The sequence below is a fragment of the Aythya fuligula genome, chromosome 11, assembly GCF_009819795.1.
Source record: "Aythya fuligula isolate bAytFul2 chromosome 11, bAytFul2.pri, whole genome shotgun sequence".
NCBI classification, from domain to species: domain Eukaryota; kingdom Metazoa; phylum Chordata; class Aves; order Anseriformes; family Anatidae; genus Aythya; species Aythya fuligula.
In genome coordinates this window covers 14,932,819-14,950,216 of record NC_045569.1, presented here as the reverse complement: position 1 = coordinate 14,950,216, position 17,398 = coordinate 14,932,819, and the positions used below count along the sequence as shown (strand labels likewise).

The 17,398-nt window shown below is 45.4% G+C and overlaps 1 protein-coding gene across 7 annotated transcripts in view; it reads left to right on the top strand.

The window, feature by feature from the left end:
* AKAP13 (A-kinase anchoring protein 13) overlaps positions 1-17,398 on the top strand; it is a 213,876-nt gene that overhangs the window by 89,512 nt on the left and 106,966 nt on the right. For all 7 annotated transcript variants that reach the window (XM_032194918.1, XM_032194915.1, XM_032194919.1 and 4 more), the window contains exon 7: positions 8,807-8,990. In XM_032194918.1, coding sequence (XP_032050809.1) covers positions 8,807-8,990 — 184 coding nt within the window. The remainder of the gene's footprint in view (positions 1-8,806; positions 8,991-17,398) is intronic.

Genomic DNA, 17,398 nt, shown 5'->3' with positions numbered 1-17,398 from the left:
TGTGCGAGGTTTCTGGAGGCATGCGTTCGTGTAAGGGAACAGACACCATGACAGGAAATGCAACTTTCATCTGAGAGCTGCTGCTCTGAACTGTTCCCGTGCAGGGACTCCTTTCACAAGTAACCGTGTAAGGGCAGCTTGCTTATGACTTGCTCTGGTTTTCATCTCCTGACCAGCTTTTTGTCCGCAGGCAGATTTATCTGGTGGTTCGTTTTCAGTGAGCTAATTATGCACGGGGAACTTGGGGGAATTCTTGTGATTGTGACAGGAAGGATTTGTATGTATAATCATCCTTTTGGTCACGTAACCCTAATTTGGTGGAACAAGGTGGAAGTGATGTCTCTGGTTCATGATGGAGGACTGCTTTAGGAAAAGCTGCTCTGTGGTAAAACACAACGCCCCTCTCTGGTGGTGCTTGTGGGTTAATTTGGGGTTTGGAGAGTAAAAGCATAGCACAGATTGAAACTGTGGGAGCACGAGAACAATTCTGCGTGCTCTGGCCTGTGCTCATGCAGCGGGCCAGCCCGTCCTGCATTGCATCACTACCTACAACAGTTCCCCCGATTCATATTTCCCATTTTGCTAAATGTCACCGCCAGATACTTCAACTAAACTTCTCGAAGGAGAAAATACGATAGAAATGAGAACAAAAGAGAATGTCAGATCCCTTCGTGAAAGATTTTCGCGCTGCCTCTCAGCTGGCATGTCTCTATGGGCTCTTGTGGGCTGCAAACAAAACACTGCTGTTCAGCAAAACCTCTGAAAGCAGGAGCGAGCGGCGAGCCTCAGCCAGCTCTCTGGGCATGGCAGCGTGGTGGGAAGCACTGTTCGGACGTGGCAATTGCTATAAAACACGTCTAAAAGGGCATGTTTTGAAGGGCTGAAGTCTAGAGACAGGTAGGAGGTTGTGGCCTTTCTGCAGGACGAACTTGGGTACATGCTGTGGGGTTGAGCACGGCTCGGTGCTGGTTTTTGGGGAGGGGTTGGCTCCAGGCAGGGGCTTCCTTCACCCACTCCAAAGCAGAGGACAGTGAGTTGTCACACCCCAAAGGGCAGAGAGGATGCTAGAAGTAACACTTAATAAGGAAAAGTGCAGGATTGCTCTGCAGCAGAGCTATGCAAGAATCGTGTGCTTGCTTATGTTTTGGTTGCCAGACCAAGGCCTTCATTCTTTAAGGGTTTGCCATTGCTCAAGATTAAAGGCATGGTGCGTTCTTATAGCCAAATTGCTAAGAACACATTGTTTCAGCTGCGGGTTAAAAATACCTCTAAAATTATTTAAAACTGCTAGAGGACGTTTGCAAACATTCCAGTGGAACACCTTTCTTTTTTTTTTTTTTTTTGTCCATAACCTACCTAATTAGCTGTTTCCATTCAACAAGAGAACTTTGTTTGGTCTCTGTAATCCCAGTAGTCTTTCACACTAGATTTTCTTTACATTTATTTCTTGTCATCTCTTTAGACATCATTTTCATTAAAATAAATTGAAAATAAAATCAATGTTTCTTCCTGTGTTGCCATCAGAGCATTGTCAGAAACCCAATATGTTCGTTCGCAGCATTCTCACTTGCTTTATTTTCACTGGTCTGGAAGAGCACAAGTTTTTGTTGCTTAAAAGGAAACTGTCCCCAACTTAAATGCATTGAGCAGTGTTGATTGATCTAAGCAGTAATTTAATTGAATTTGATTAACATTGCTCAAAAACAGGATTTATTAATTAGTATTGCTCTGGTACAATGTAAAAGGCAAAAATAATCTGTTACCACATTCCCTTGTTCATCACCTATAATTCATTGAAGTGGATTCATTTGGACCTCTGTAAGCTCTGAATGAACCCTTTGTGCCAAATTTAGCCCCAGACTGTTTTTGTAGGACTTGGACTTTGATGACAAGCTTTTTGTTCAGCGTGGAGCAATACCCAGCCTGGTCCTACCAGTGACCGACAGCAATGCTCGTGTGGTGGAGGGCAGTGGTTGGACCTCGTGAATCCCTGATGGAAAAGCGAGTTCAGAAAACAGAATCCTTTTGCTGGAAGTGTTTATCAGTGGTCTCACCTTACAGCTTTCCTTGTCTGCTTTTCTCTGGGAAGATGATGCTCTTACCCAAATTTCTCGTTTCTAATTCTTTGCCTTCTGATTTGACCATGATTTAACTTGAATAACGTTTCCCACTAACAATTTTCTTATGGAGAATTTCCTCATTAAAACACATGGCTATGTATAAAGCCTATTCTCAGGCTTTCCTTGTGTCAGCTGCTCTTGCCAGGTGTAGCTGGGTTTTGGGGCATTTTGTTCAACACTCTGTTCCTGAGTGGAAGGAGCTGACTGGAAAGCAGAGGAGGGAGCTGTGGGGTTTTGGTCCTTTTCCAGTAGCAGTGCTTGTTTACCATGTTTTTGCTGTCTGGTTTGGTCTTAGGATGTTGTACATCTGACTTCTAAATTGCCTTCCTAATCTCCACTTCTTTCTTTCCTCATTCTCCACAACCCCACCTGCAGTGTGGGATACCCAGGGTGCAGCCCCCTACTTGCTACTTGTAGAAGACCTCAGAGAAGCCTTCAATCCTTAGTTTAGAGGAAAAGACCCCAGGAAGACTTGCAGTAATTCTGCATTATGTCTGTTTATCCACAGATACAAAATATTTTACAGAGAATGCTAAGCTGTTGTTGAGCTAGTAGTGGGAATTTGGGAGAGGAAAGTACAGGTCCTGTACTGAACCAGAGGTGGGAGCACCTGAGTTCCCTGATGCCATCAGGGAGCAGGCAGAAGACTCATGACCATTTGGTTGGATGGTCTGGACAGTGAAAGAAAGCCTGACATGTGTTAAGACCACACAGGATGGAAGAAGCAGTGCCGTAGAATCACCTAGGTTGGAGCAGACCTTCAGGATCATCGAGTCCAACCAACCTGGTGCCCTGTCAGTGGGGCAGCAACACGGCCTTGCCTTGCAGGGACCAGACAGGGCTTTCGCTTGGGCAGACGAAGGCTTTTCCAAATCCAGAGAGCATCTGAACCCCTTGGGCACAGGTATCCAGCCTCTTCCCTGCATGCTGCTGCTGCCCCGGGGCCACGGTGTCGTCAGCGCTCTGCTCTTCCCCCAGCCCTGCTCCGGCCCTTCCCGGGCTTTGCCCTTAATTCTCTGTCAACCTGTGTGAACTCAAATGGCATCCAAAAATGTATCTCAGACTCTCCGTAATTAGGGATTGCTTTTGTTACCATGGTGTTCCAAACACAGCATTACTTTCAGGTGCTGTATAATCATGTCAGTCTTAATTATTGCAAGTGCACTGCAACTTTCTAAAGAACGTGGTCGTTACTGTTGTTAAGGGTAGGGTTATTTACTGTTCCCAGTGACATTTGGAAGGCTGTTGTTAAAACCAAACAGATGGTTACACTTTATATCTAGAAATCAAAATTTAATATGTATTCTGAGGGTATGTGCAAGATAAATACAGGACTGTAATTTTCTATTTTAAATTATTAAAGAGAAAATAAACTAACTGGAAAATGAAAACAGTATTTGGAGATAGAAGTAATGATTATGGCTTGTTTGTGTTGCAGCAGGGAAAAAAGGCAGGAAAAAAATTAGGGAGGATCTAAGGCTCAGGTATGAAGAGCGTACAGAGCTTAATCCTTGAGTTAGCTATCACCAGTAAACAGATCGCTTTCAAAATTCCTTTTAGGAAACACTGTCCGTTCAATTTAGTCATCAAAATAAGTGGTGAAATCCAGACCTGTGGTTACGATCGTGGCGGTGTGGGCTTCTCAAGAGGGTGCTTTCGGAGCGCTGTGACGATCGGCCTGGAGAGCGAGCCCTTCCCCTGGGAGCGTGGGGAGAAGCCGGCCCTGTGATGAGCTGCGAGATAGCCGTAGATGCGGGTGGATAACCAGGAGGCCATCGTACTAGATAAAACCTGTAGCATCTCTCTGGCTTTAGGAATGCAGCTGCTGACGTCCTCAATACGTATGGCTTCCCAGAAGCACTGAATAATAAACATCCCTGTGCAATACGCGCTTCTTAAGAAATAGAGCTCTGCGAGCTCGCCAGGTAGGAGGTCGGTGGAGAAGAAGTTGCTTTGCCCCAGTTTGGAATAGTCTGGATTGCGTTGCAGGTTTGATAACTTTGCGCCAAACCCAGCAGGGTTGTAGTGTACGGGCCACCAGGATGAAAGATCAGAAAGATCCCTACAGAATACAGAAACAAAGTCTGAAGAGAGAAAGTAACAAAGCCTTCCTAAAAAGAGAAAAAAAAGAAACCTGAAAAAAGCTTTTTAAAGCTTTCCAGAAGTAACTAAAATGAAATTTGATTATTAGGAGCTAATGTTTTTTTCTGTTGGAGCATGTTACGGAGATGTGGCTGATGATGTTTTTCTGACATAAAGCTTTAATCTGCTCATCTCCTGCACTCCTTTTATAGTTTCTTCTTGATTGCTTTCGGGGTAACAGTTACTAGTGTTCTTTTCATTGGGCTTTGTATTCTTTCCAGTCTGCTTCCCACCTTTCTCTCTGCCCTCTGATAAAGGACTGTATATAAGAAATCAGCATGACCTTTTCTGAGCCTACTGCATGAAGTACTCTGTTCACCTACAGCACTTGATAAGATGAAAAAAAAAATCTTTTCCATATCTAAATTTAATGCCCTCTGCAGTGGAAAATGTGAAGCAAAAAATGCTTGTTCTTGCTCAGCCAGTGTCTGAAATGTACTGCTCAGTCTGTCGCTGAGAAATCGTTGGCATGAGAGCGTTTCTGTTCCCTTAGATATTAGTGGGAATGAGGACATGAAGATCCTTTGGTGTGCTTTGAAAAATTTATTGTTTATAAGACTAAAAAAGAATTACCCACACATCGTTTTATTAACTGAACTCGAAACTCCAAACACAGTGGCTTCGCCTTGACCTTCGTTTGGTACTCATCTCTTGAGCCTTCATGCAGAACCTCGGCATAAAGTGACAGCTTGTTTCTGCTCTCTGCTCCCTGTGCTTCTCAAGGGTTGAGCTGAGCACTGAGAACATTTCCAGCCAGAAACAAAGAGAACAAAGTTTTGAGGCCAGATTTGATGGTAGATTTCAGAATTGCCAAGAATATGTGATTTCATTTGAGAAACAAGTGAAGGTCACCATCCCAGGAAGATGAGTGTGAGATTCTCTGAGCTGTTCCCGTCCATGTCTCTCTCTTCCTCAATGAGCTGTCTCTGCCTGTGGAGGACAAAGTGAGCAGTTTGGTGTGGCTAACTCTAAATAAACAACAGGTTTCAAAAAGGAATAGTTTATTATTATTATTACTGTTCTTTAATCAGGATTAAAATGAAAGTTTTTACTTAAGGAACAGTTTGTGTTCTCAGATGTGTCATACCCAAACTGCTTTTTTTCCCTCTTCAATGCTTTTTTGTTTAGTGATAATAGCACCTTAAACTTTAATCCTTTGCAGTTAGCAAAGTACATTTGATGTTCTTCTACAGATTTTTTTTTTCCTTAGTTACCCAGATAAACTGTCTGTTCATGTGTCACAGCTGCTAAGAAAAATACATAAAAATAATACATCTAAAGTCTTCTGTTTTGCCAGCTGGATTAGAGTGCCCTGCCATTATGGGACAATAATCATATGTTTCAACTCTTGCCTATTACTAGGAAACGAGAAAGGAACAAAAACAATCTTGGCCTTTCCAGTATCGTGTGTCTTGTATTTCCACAGTTTCCTAATTGCAAGAACCTTTTTGTTGACATTCAAAGAACGGCCATTTTAAGATGAGAAGCTCATGCTTGACGTGTGGTAGGAGAAAAAGCTCAGGTTATTGCTTGTTAAAGCTTTTGTTGTTCTCCATAGCTGGAGCATGCATTTTACATCATGCCAGGACGCTGTAATCATCAGCTAAATTTCCAGCGTCCCGTGGTACGAGCTTCATCCTTTCAGAGGTAGCGTGGCTGTAGGGTTGCTGCCCGGCTCCCTCTCTTCTCCATCCCACAACACTCCCATGCTCAGTGCAGACCCACTCTTGGCTTGTTCTGAGCAACGCCGTTCACCAGCAGATGTATTTTTCATTGTATGTTAGTAGCTAATCCAGTCCCCAGATGGCATGCGCCTTTTCACTGTAGCTGTGCAAGTTTTGCACACTCTGAAACCTTCTAAAGCCATTGCCCAGGGCCCCGCAGTTGTTGTATGCACAGTACTTCGTCTCTGTGCTGCCATCATCCATGCCCATCTGTCAGGATGGCCTCGGGCCAGTTTATATGTCAGGCAGATCCTTCCAGCTGGGCCTGGAGAGTGAATTTGTGTGTTTAGTACACTCGGGATGGCAACACGCCACGTCTTGTGCACGTCTTCTGTGCACGCTGTTGTTGCTCAGAGGCATTGGGGCAGTGCCACGACCGTTCAGTCGCGTTTGTAGACACCTCCAGCCACCTGCATCCACTAGCCTGACAATAGTGAAGATTGTTTTAAAAGAACGGGGAAAAGGGTGGGATGTTCAAAAAGTGCAGTCAAATGAGCAGCTTCACTCCCATGAAGGTTCGGCACATCGGGAGGGGCATTTCCTCTCTGGAAATGGGAGGCAGGGAGGGGCACCCAGCTGGAGCAGGGGTGGGATGAGCAGCTGCCAGCACCTTTCCAAGCCCACAGCTGGGGTGTGATTTGCTGGTGAACTGTCAGTTGGCATGAAAAAGATGTTGGTGCCTAACCGTGCGGCTCTCAGCTGAAGGAGGAGGAAAGATTTTGATTCGGGAGTCCGTGCTTGTGCTTTTCAGGTTTGCTCTGCTCAGTTTTGGTGCAAGGGTATCCATTTCAGCAAGGAAGATGATGTCCCCTTCCAACAAAGCAGCTAGAGCAGGAGCTCCCTTGCTGGAACAGATGCAGTCAGACCAGTGCAACACGTTCTTTATTTGGACACCAGTCATTTGCTCCAACATAAGTGCTTTTGTGCTTCCTACATCCGCAGCAGGAAGAGTTGTATTGCTTTAATTATGCTAGCTGACTGCCAGTTTATTCCTACAGCTAATGTAGGAATTTTGTGCAAGTTCCCTGAGTGAAACCTTGGGCATCTGCTTTCACTCCACTTAAGTCCCACCTGTATCCACGCTTCCTCCTTTTTGCAACCTCCTCTGTAGTTCTCCCGTTATGTCTTATCTATAGGGTATGTTATTTTTCATTATTCATTAAGGCCAAGACTGGCAGCCGTTGATTAACTACCTTGTTGGTTGTTTATTTCTAAAGCACTACATTATAGCACTTGACACCAAAATCCTTGTCATTACTCTCCCACAGGCTGAGAATTTGTCTCTTAGTGAGCTCAGCTATTCCCTTTTCCTCTGATCAGCTGGAGCCTCCATTCAGATGTACTCGTGTATTCAGGACAGCGTGGTTTTGCTTTATGGTAATCAAGAGAAGGCTGGGGAGGAAGGCTTGGTTTGTAGCCCAGAAACCCAATTTGGAGTCATATGGAAGAGAGTTGGTGCCAGAAAGCTTTGGTTCATGAATACAGATTAGTTCTTCAGGAACTGATCCAAAAAGTGGGGAAAAACGGTGTGTCAGGCAGGGCAGAACTCACTCTTTCTGCTTCGTTTTCACTAAAGGTCTTAATGATGTCCCTTAAGAAAGAGAGCAAGAAAAACAACAGCCCGCTGACGAGATGATTTCTCTGGAGGCACACTTCTTGGGGAAAAAATAATTAAATCTTAGATGCATTATGCACTTGCATTTTTAAACCTACTGTATAGGTTTGGCTGGCGACCAAATTAATACCCAAATAAATCATTGCTATGATATTGAAGGTATTATACCAAGCGTGCTCAGTGGCGTGGTTTACACAGACCCAGCTGGTGCTTTTTTGTTGGTGGTGCTGCCAGTCAATACTGCAATCCTTTGTTAATTAAAAGAACAAATTTGTGTTTCTTGCAGTTTTTTTAACCCGAATGCTTTTGCCCTCCCTACAGAAGTACCACGCTTTGATCTGCAAGTGCCGTATTTCAGCAGTGCATCTGGAGCCCATTTCTGGTTGAAGCTTTTCAGAGCAAAGTTGTAGGGCTGCAGCTTTTAGAGGAGGGGGATACTTTTCCGAGATGAAAGCTTTAGGCTCAAGAGTGACTTTTACCAAATTAGAAGGTCACGGTTATTAAACATAAAAAGCAGCAGTGGAGATTACTAGTTTATAAATGCTGCTACTCAGAATTACAGAGCTACTGTGGAAAGCTGAGAAAAGCTGGTCTAAGGCACAGTGAAACCAGGAAATCAAAACCCTCACTTTTTTATGTCTATATGAGAGGCTAAACTGTTCTCTTTTATAACCGCTCTGCATATGGGCTTCAGTTGCAGTTCATTTTCTTCCTGCCTTGGGACAAATCAGTGTCCCGTTAAATAACAGAACTCGTCCATTCCTAAAACCTGGTCCTGGGCATGGGGGAAAAAAAGGGGTTGGATGTGCAGAAAAACCCACCCGAACATGCTGGGCTCTATAGGGCAGCTTTGTGGTAGTCGTGGCTGTCCATGAAGCCGTTCTTTTCACGTTGACTTCTGTGGTCTTTCAGTCTTATCCCAAGAGGTCCCGAGCGCGTTCAGTCCCACTGTAGCCAGTCCCTTGCTTTCAGGCACTGGCCTCTCCTGGATTTCACAGCCAGCTTGTGCTGAGTATGTTTTTCCAGGTGCTGCAGTGTTTAGGTTCCTTGGCTTTTTGGCTGTCAGCACCTCCAGTTTCATGCCAGCCATTGTGCAGTCCTCGGCGTGTGCATGGCTTGTCTCCAGTAGCGAGGATGTGGGGAAATGGCATTCACCTCGACTGCAGCCTGCAAATTCCTATTTCTTTTTCCTTCTTTATTCCCAGAGAACATCCCTCGGGAGACACTGATGCATTTTGCGGTGAGGCTGGGTCTGCTGCGGCTGACATGGTTCCTGCTCCAGCAGCCAGGAGGAAGAGGAGCGCTCAGCATCCACAACAACGAAGGCGCTACGCCCGTGAGCCTGGCCTTGGAGAGGGGCTACCAGAAGTTACATCAACTTTTGACAGAGTAAGGATGATTTTAATGGTTACTCAGCTCGTTTTCCATTCTCTGTCATGCTTCCCTTTACTTTATCCTTGAGGAGTGTCTAAGAGCTATACTGTACCCTTAAAGACGTTTTTTCTATAATTGTGCTTTTACCTTTATTGCTAGAAGCAATGGGGGCGTGTCCTTAGGATTTATGGTAAGTGCAATAACACTGTTGGGTTCTCCTTTTTTACCGCACAGTGTTCTGTTTCCAGCAGTCCCTTAAAGCCCAACATGAGTCACTGTAACATCGCCTAATTAAGACAAACCTTATGCAAACACAAGAGGAAGAACTTTGCTTCAAATGAGTACAGCTGTCCAAAAGAGCGTAGCTGGCAGGCTTTGTGGTGATGGTGGGGACTGTCACGTTCTTATTTGGTAGATTTGGAGGTTTTTGGTTAATACAAGGCCACAACAATTTATTGAAATAAGGCAGCATCTTGTAGAGAACAAATATCTACCAGGATAGGTAAGAATTTAGGTAAAAATTAATGCAAGTATTTACAACAGAAACTAAGAAGCAGCCAGGTCTTGCCAACCCGTAGCCAGTGACTTACATGAGCTCTTACTGCAGCATTTTACAAGGAATCCTTCAGAAAATGGAAAGCTGTTTTCGAACAGCAAGTGTTTGGAGTACTGGCTTTAAAAGCTGCAAATAATAAAGACAAAGAGCTGAAATAAGTCTGGGGGGTGGGGATTTGTAAAAGAGGAAAGATTTGGTCTGCATGTCTGTTATTCTGATGCCTAGTTCCCTTAAGCTTTGTTATTAACTTTGTTTTTCTGATTTGAATCTGCAGATGCTTAGGGTTTATGTTGAGGGACCCAATGTCATGTTTAGGAGTCTTCTGTGTTGTCTACATTCTCACGCAACATTTCTTTATGCTACAAACTGTAAATTATTCCTCCCTCTATAGTTGTTGGACGGGATGTTAGAGGCAGAACAAATAAGATCTGCTGCTGGAGTGACTGCATTTAAGTTTCATCTTTAATAATTCAGCCAACCACAAACCAAGTGGGGATGCAGGAGAAGGTGCAGGGTGGGGCAGGAGCTATTCTCTAACCATTTTTTGCCACCGTTGAACCAATAGAGAGGTGATGGCAGTGTTGCTTTATTTCTTTTCCATGTGAGTTCAACAACAGCCACACTGTGAAAATACTCAACACTCTAGTGGGCTATCTTGCAAAATTGGAATATGCCAAGTTGTCCTGTAACTGTGGCAAAGTTCTGTTTACACCATGAGTCTCACCTTGGAGAATTTAAATAAATAAATGTAAATTAGCCAAAACTTGATTATGGAGCTCACAGCAAAGAGCAATCTGCATATCAGTAGAGCTGTTCATTTAAAAAGAAATGGGAAGTAAACAGAGCTGTTACAACAACTATTACAGTGTATCTGGTAGTGTATTTCACAACCAGTTCCAATAGGGGGATGGCAGTTCTCGCTTGGTGGAAGAGAAACGAGCATGTGGGTTACACGGCATTGCCCTCTGCCATTCATTCATGCAGCACTGCTGCTGCAGTCCAGGGGATCCCTCTGGTGACCTTTGCAGCTCATCTTCGAACACAAGACACGGTAGCAACCTCAGTACTGTTAAGTGCTGGTCCCTTTCTTTTAAATATACCCTTAAACTGCTTACATGGATTAAGCAGAATTAAGGTTAGTTTTCCTCTTGGGCCTCTGGGTGGAAATAGGATGCAGAAATATCTGGTGGCCGTGGCTCTGAGAGCTGTGCTACCTGTATGCAGTGCTGCAAGCAGCATGCCCAGCAGCAGGCTGTGGGTGCTGGAAGTCACAGGGCCCCTTCTCGCTGCCCAGGAAAGGGAAAGGTGCCATGCTGCAAGCTCGGGGCTGCCCAGAGTGGTGGCAATGCTGTGTGATGTGGGGACCACCACGGCCCTTTGCACATGGGGATGGTGGCTGCAAAATGAAGGTGTCCTGTTTGCACAGCAGACATTTCCTGGTGCTCAGTGCTTTCTGCAGTCACATAGGATCAGGGCTTGAAAATCCCTGCTGGGAGGAGAACTAGTGAGTTTCAAAATAGAGAAAAGCAGCCAAATTCCATGACAAGAGCATATATCATTTATGTGCTGTCAAAACACAATGGATGCTGTACAACCACTTTTCTGCACTCTGCTTCTGCACAGGCTGTACAATCCACGCACAGAAATTTGGCACACAACTCGTACCACTCAGCAAAATACGGAGCAGCAACGCATGTTAGCGAGAGCCCATACAAAGGAGTCATTATTTTTACAAGTAATTAAACTGCACTTCACAAAATAAATGAATGCAGTGCGTTTTGTGATGCATTATCCTTGGGGGGATTTCATTGTTCACTTGCTTGCTAATTTGCAGGACCCCACGCTTCACAATGATCCTCCTGGCCAGCATGGGGAAGGGGTGAAATTTGGCTGTAATTAGGGTCCAGGCACAAAACCTTCTCCGCTGATGCAGTTTTGTCTGGGTTCAGCTGCAGAGCACTCTGATTCAGCCGCAGCGTAAATATTTTTCTCAAAAACTTAATTACACCGGTGACATTTTGGATTTCTGTTTATCAGCCAAGCTTTCCCTTTTCAGCTGCCAGTGTGCATTTGAAAAAATGAAAGATGACTTCAAGTGAAATGGTGCGAGCCTGGGAGTCGCCTTTGCTGTAGGCTCCAGCCTGTGAAGTGGCTCCTGCATCCTGTGGCAGGGCCGATGCAGGCTGCTGCTTTCGAGGCTGAAGCGAGGCTGAAGCTGCAGAGGAGCCCGCGTGGGCTGCCTGAGCTGGAGAACGAGATGCTGATGTGCTGATAGCAGTGCTCTTCGGTTGTGTGGCATCCCTGAGGGTGCTCATTTTATCTTCTAGATTAAAGCAAAAGTCTCACAATACAAATGGAGTAGGATGGTGCAGAAGGGCAGGACTTTATTTTTAGGGACAAAAAGCATGGAAGGATTTTCTCTAGGAATATTCTTTGCTTTCTAGCAGCTTGGTGTGCGGTTGTTTCTTAAATACACCTGATCTTGCCTGAAAAAAGCCTCGGACACCAGGCAGGTTGCACAGCTTGCTCTGAGCTTCACTGATTTCTGAGTGCGGTAGGAGTGAATTCAGAAGCAGAGGCTCCTTCCTTGAAGCCTGCTACTTCCTTATGTTTAAATTGGGCAATGCTAGCTCCAGGGCGTTGGCAGCCCTCGTCTGCTGTGCTCCTTGGAGAAGAGAGGGCTCGGGAGAGGCAGTGGGGTTGTTAACCAGGGGGAGCACGCTCCGTGTGAGTAACTTGGCCTCTGCAACGGGACAGCTGCATTTTGCACTAGTTGGTGTTTTCAGATCCAGCCCAGCGTAGTAATATAATCTGCCTGCCAGCTCCATGTTCTTCAGTGCTCTGCAAGTCAGGCAAGTAAAATGGCTCCAAGAAAGAGCGAGTGTTCACAATGTCAGAGGAGTCAGAGCGCCGTTCTGCGAAACACACACTGCTTGGTAATCTGATTTCATTGCTGCAGAACAAAGTCCTGTCCACCAACCCAAACCTTGCAGGTTTTTCTTTCTGTGAAGCCAAATGCTTGTCGTTCCTTCCCAGCTGTGAGTGATTTATGCCCTCTGAAAGCGGAGGCAGAGAAAAGTGAAGTCGGTAAGAAAGCATTTTTCCAGTCCCTGCAGAGCGAAGGATTTGGGACTTCAACAGTCTCTGGAGTTTTTTACTCTAACGTTAGTTCTGCTTTTGCTGGTTTCCCTGCATGCTTCTTATTGCCGTGGAGCGCTTCTGTGCGGCTCTGTGTGTAAAACCTCCTGGTAACAGCCAGGAGGCCCAGCGTGTGAAGCCATCAGCCACGATCAGCATGTATTTCCAAAATTAAACTGACCCGGATTTAATTAACACGTTCAAGAAATAGCTCCCTGGTAGCAGGAGTGTTTGGTGACCATTTTGCAATACTGGATTATCACTTGCTATTGTTCTGGTTTTATGTAAGTAATTGATGGAGTCTGTGCTGTAAGCTCCGTGGTGCCTCTCAGATGAGGAAGCTTTTGCAGTAACTTTACTTTGGTAATTGAATACACTTTTCTGGTTTTCTAGGCCAGAGCAAGAGGATTTGTCTGGCATCTCATTTCTCTGCTCACCGATGCAGCACGTCCTTTCAGCATGTGTTTTATGTCAGAAGTGTCCAGTTCGTCTTCAGCAGGTGGTTTAAGTGTGGTCTTAAAATCAGGCATTTCTTACAGCGCTGCCAAATGGGGACAACAGTTAAAGCCGGACGCTTTTAATCTAACGTTGCTGCTAGGTTGTTCCATTAACTTCAGTCTGAGCAGGACAAGAGCCGTCTGTGGTGCAGATGCTTTCCAAAATCACAGGTTTCCTGGGGCTGGAAATGTCACCAACTGCTGTGACTTCAGGACCAGGTTGTGGCACTGCACGTAACGGGGTGCTCAGATGCTGTCCCCTCTGCACCCTTGCCTTATTTATGAGCTGGGAACTGGCTGTAAAAGCTCCCAGTCTCCCCTCGGTCACCTCTTTTCCCATTATTATTATTATTGAGCACGAGTGGGACACAGCTGGGGACATGCAGGTGCCCCAAAGGTTGCCACCTCAATAGATAATTTTATTTTTGGCTAACCAGACTCAGCAGCGAAGGAGTTTACTGAAGTAACTCTCTATTATCTAGTGTTTTTCCTTCCGTTCTCCCACCCCAAACTGAGCAACAAACCCTTTTGATGGCTATTCGGGGTGTAGGGCAGTAGGTTTTAGGGCACGGCTTGCTGTCATTGTGCAGCCTGTTAGGAGAGAAGAGCAGCTGCCTTTGTCTCTGTAAGTGCTGGCTCAAGATTAACGTTTAAAGGAGCATTCAAAGTCATTAAAAGGGTAATGAGAGAGGAACTGATGAGAGATCCATGTGTTAAGAGGACGCTGTTTGGCTACAGAAGCATGGGAGTAGGAGCGATCCAACAGGATCCGGTCTTGTGGCTGCGTGTTGCTGAACTTTGAGATGACTTTCTGGGACGTGGTTGTTTCATTGATGTTTCTTCCTGCTTGGAAAGATGCTGGGGTGCCGTGGGTTTCCACCGGCCCCAAGAGTACAGCAGAGGAGCAGATGGGAGTGGGAGCAGTCAGGTCTGAACGTGATGGAGCAGGAAGAGTTTGTGCTTCCCCCTTTCCACCTACTCACCCACTGCATGCTCCAGCTTTTCCTCTTTTCCTAGTGTCTTCCAGCATCCCTATTAAAACTTGTATTTTCATTCATCAGCTCCCTCCTTGTCTTTGTTTTGTACTTATCCACCTCTGAAGAGAGAGAGGCGGCTTTGTCCCTTTGGTAGGAACAGCATTTTACTATCTCTGATACCCTGCTTGGCAATCAGAGGTCCTAGGAGGTGACGTTCATGTAAACAGGCTTGTGAGGAGGAGAAAGAGGAGATTTAGAAGAGATTTGAGAAGATTTGGTAAGATATGAGAAGAAATGCCCCCTGAGCAAGGCATCTTTCTTGTTAGGTAAGGCTATGAAAATAAAACAAATGCAAAAATTCGTTAAACCACAGACAGCTACTGCATCCTATGGAATGTGTGTCATATATATTGATACATAAATACATTTGCTGTCAGTTTGTAATTTTTATTTTTTAATATATAGCTTCAAGGCCTGAGAAATGCCTGGGTTTAAGAGTGCAGCCCCTTTGTGGTAGGAAATAGGTTCTGTTTGCTGAGATAACTGGCCGTGCTCTCTTAGGATATGTGAGTCTGCAAACAGCTGTCGAAGAACAAGCCAGCTTTCCTCTCGTGTATGATTTCCTATTGTATGGTGTGTTGATCATGGGACTGAGAAGTTAGCATTAAATATTTTGAATCCAGTCGTTAAATATTTAATCTGATATTGAAGGATAGGTTGTGCAATCCTGAATTCAGTGCAGTGTCCAAACCCACTGCAGCTCATGTCTGTGTGGAGTGCTCTAAGGGGTTGGTCATCGCTACTGCAGCTGATGAGCTTTAACTCTTTCTTTCCTCCAACATAAAAGCAGTCCAATTAGTGAGTGTCTCGTGAAATTGTCTTATGTAAGAAACTTTTTTTTCCTTCTTTTCTGTGGCTTGGTACATTTGGAAGCACCTGAAGTATGAATACTGTGTTTAAATCCCTTCCCAGTGCATGCATTTGCTTTAACCCAACCTAACTTGTACTAGTTGCACCTGTTTTCTCAGCCTCCTATCTGGTAGGTGCTGATGAGTACAAAATTGGGGAGGACCAAGAAAGTGTTTATGTGCACTAGTATTTTGTATGTCACTACAGACTGTGAGGCTGTTGATGAAAAACTGATCGTAGCCATACAAAGCCTGTAGTACCCCAGCACTTCTGCAATAGTTTTAAGTTCATTAAGTTCTGTCTTGTCAAATTTCTAAGAAACTGTTTCCATTTACCTTCCAAATAAAAAGAGTAATAACAATGTTAAAAGGTCATTAAGGGAAGGCAAAGTGAAAATGGATGCATTGGGTCCTCTTAGGAGTAATGGCACTGTCACTAAATATTAATTGCCATTAGTAACGAGCAGTTGCTGCCATTATCCGTAGCTGTTTGTTGCTGGCAGCCTGCAATTTCCTTTGAAGAATACAGAGATCCGTCAGAGTCCCGTACCCGGTTCCGTGATGGGTTTAGGAAATTGGCTTTTTGTGGTACGGGTTTCTGGAGGCTTGGTCAGAGACTCTGGTGCCTGGTAAATCTGGGTGCAGGTTTTCATCGGAGGGACTGATTTGTCGGCTTGACATCTGTAAATTGTCAGTGGAAGGGACGTGTGGTGCAGCAGCCACCCCAGGCAGCTTCCTGCTCCAGTAGGCACCGTTCCTTGCTTGTCCCAGACCACAGACACTGCATCTCCTCTCTTCAGTATGATAATATAACAGCAAGAAATCAGAATTTGACTAGGAGTGTGAGATGAAAGTTCAGTTTAGGTTTTATTTACCCTACAGATAAGAGCATCTGAATTCTTCCATTTCCTAGTTTTTGGCTGTAACCATAACACTAGTTGTTATCGTGTTGTTTTTTGGTTTTAAGAGATTTTATTTTCTCTATCACATGAATGTGGGAGCTGGAGCTTTCAGAGTCGCCCAGCAGCTGTGGCCAGGCTCGCAGTAAGATCCCAGGAGCTGGCAGCGCTGTGGCGTTTGTTTGTTCGGCTCAGAAATGCGGAGGGGATATCCCCAGGAAATAACACCTTGAGTTCCCACACCGCCTTCCTCACCCGGCTGGAGAACTGTGGGATTCTTCACGGGGTTCTGCCTAGTGCACTGAGGCCATTTTGATCCTTTTCTGATCTCTTCCCCACTCCTCCTCTCCCCTGCGGTTAAAACCTGTTATCTGGGTACTGGAAAACCCTGCCCAGCACAGCCAAATTTCAAACCTCTCTCACCGACGGCTGCTTCTGAGACTTTTGAAGGCGGGCAGAGCTTTTTTTCCTCCAGTCAGAGCTCAGGGTTTTTTTTTGTTCCCCCCTTCTCCCTTATCTTCCCTCTTTATAAAAATATCTTGCCGGTATCTGCAGGAAGCTAGGAGCCGCTCTGTGTCACTGCAGGCTTTCCTCTACCTCTTTCCGCCTCTCCTTGGCCCGGGGCCATCCTATTTGCCCCGCTACGAGACCAGAATAAGTTCAGAGCACACAAACGCTGCACGACTCCTCCTTCGCAGGGGACGGCCCCGCTTGGGCACTTGGTGGAGGTTTGAAAAATAGCATCGCTTGTGGTCTTCCTCCTGTCAGATGTGCAGGGGGTGATGCTGTGGTTGGAGCAGAAGAACTAGCACCCGGGGCAAGCAGCTCATGGCCCGAGAGCATTTTGGAGGTGGTGAGGGTGTGGGTTTGCTCCTCCCTTCACAGTGTTTGGGGTCAGCATCCTTCCTTGAGCCCCATTTCCGCGGATGAAGGGCTGGCTGGTAAGTCTTTCCTTTGTCCTTCAAACACTGTTCTTTCTTCAAGTCAGCGATTTCCCTTCTGGGAAGCCTCTTTGCAACAGAAAGCTGGGTCAGTAGCGGCAGGGAGTGGAGCTGGAGGACTCCTTCCAGGTCTCTTCTGCGTGGCTGTGCCCAAGGTGGGGGCATCCCAGTGCCCGTGGGGACCTCATTGGTCGGCCCTTGCCTTTTGAACCAAGTGAGATATTCTCTTCTGGAAAAGTCTGGCTCAGAGGCGGTACAAAGGGAACTTTCTGTTCAAGTATCTTTCAGGTCTTTCTATAGGAAGCTGTTGAAAGAGGAGGGTGAGAAGGAATTGCCCCAGGCTGGTCGGATGCTATAATAAGACAGATTTCCCCTGTAGTTTAGGCTTCTGTGCCGAATGGAAGCAGACTTTCAAAATGCTCAAATGCAAGAGTTTCTATATACGTTTCTTAGTAAATTTTCAGTAAATATTTGCATATTTGTTTTTATCTCCTGGTAGCGCAGCTT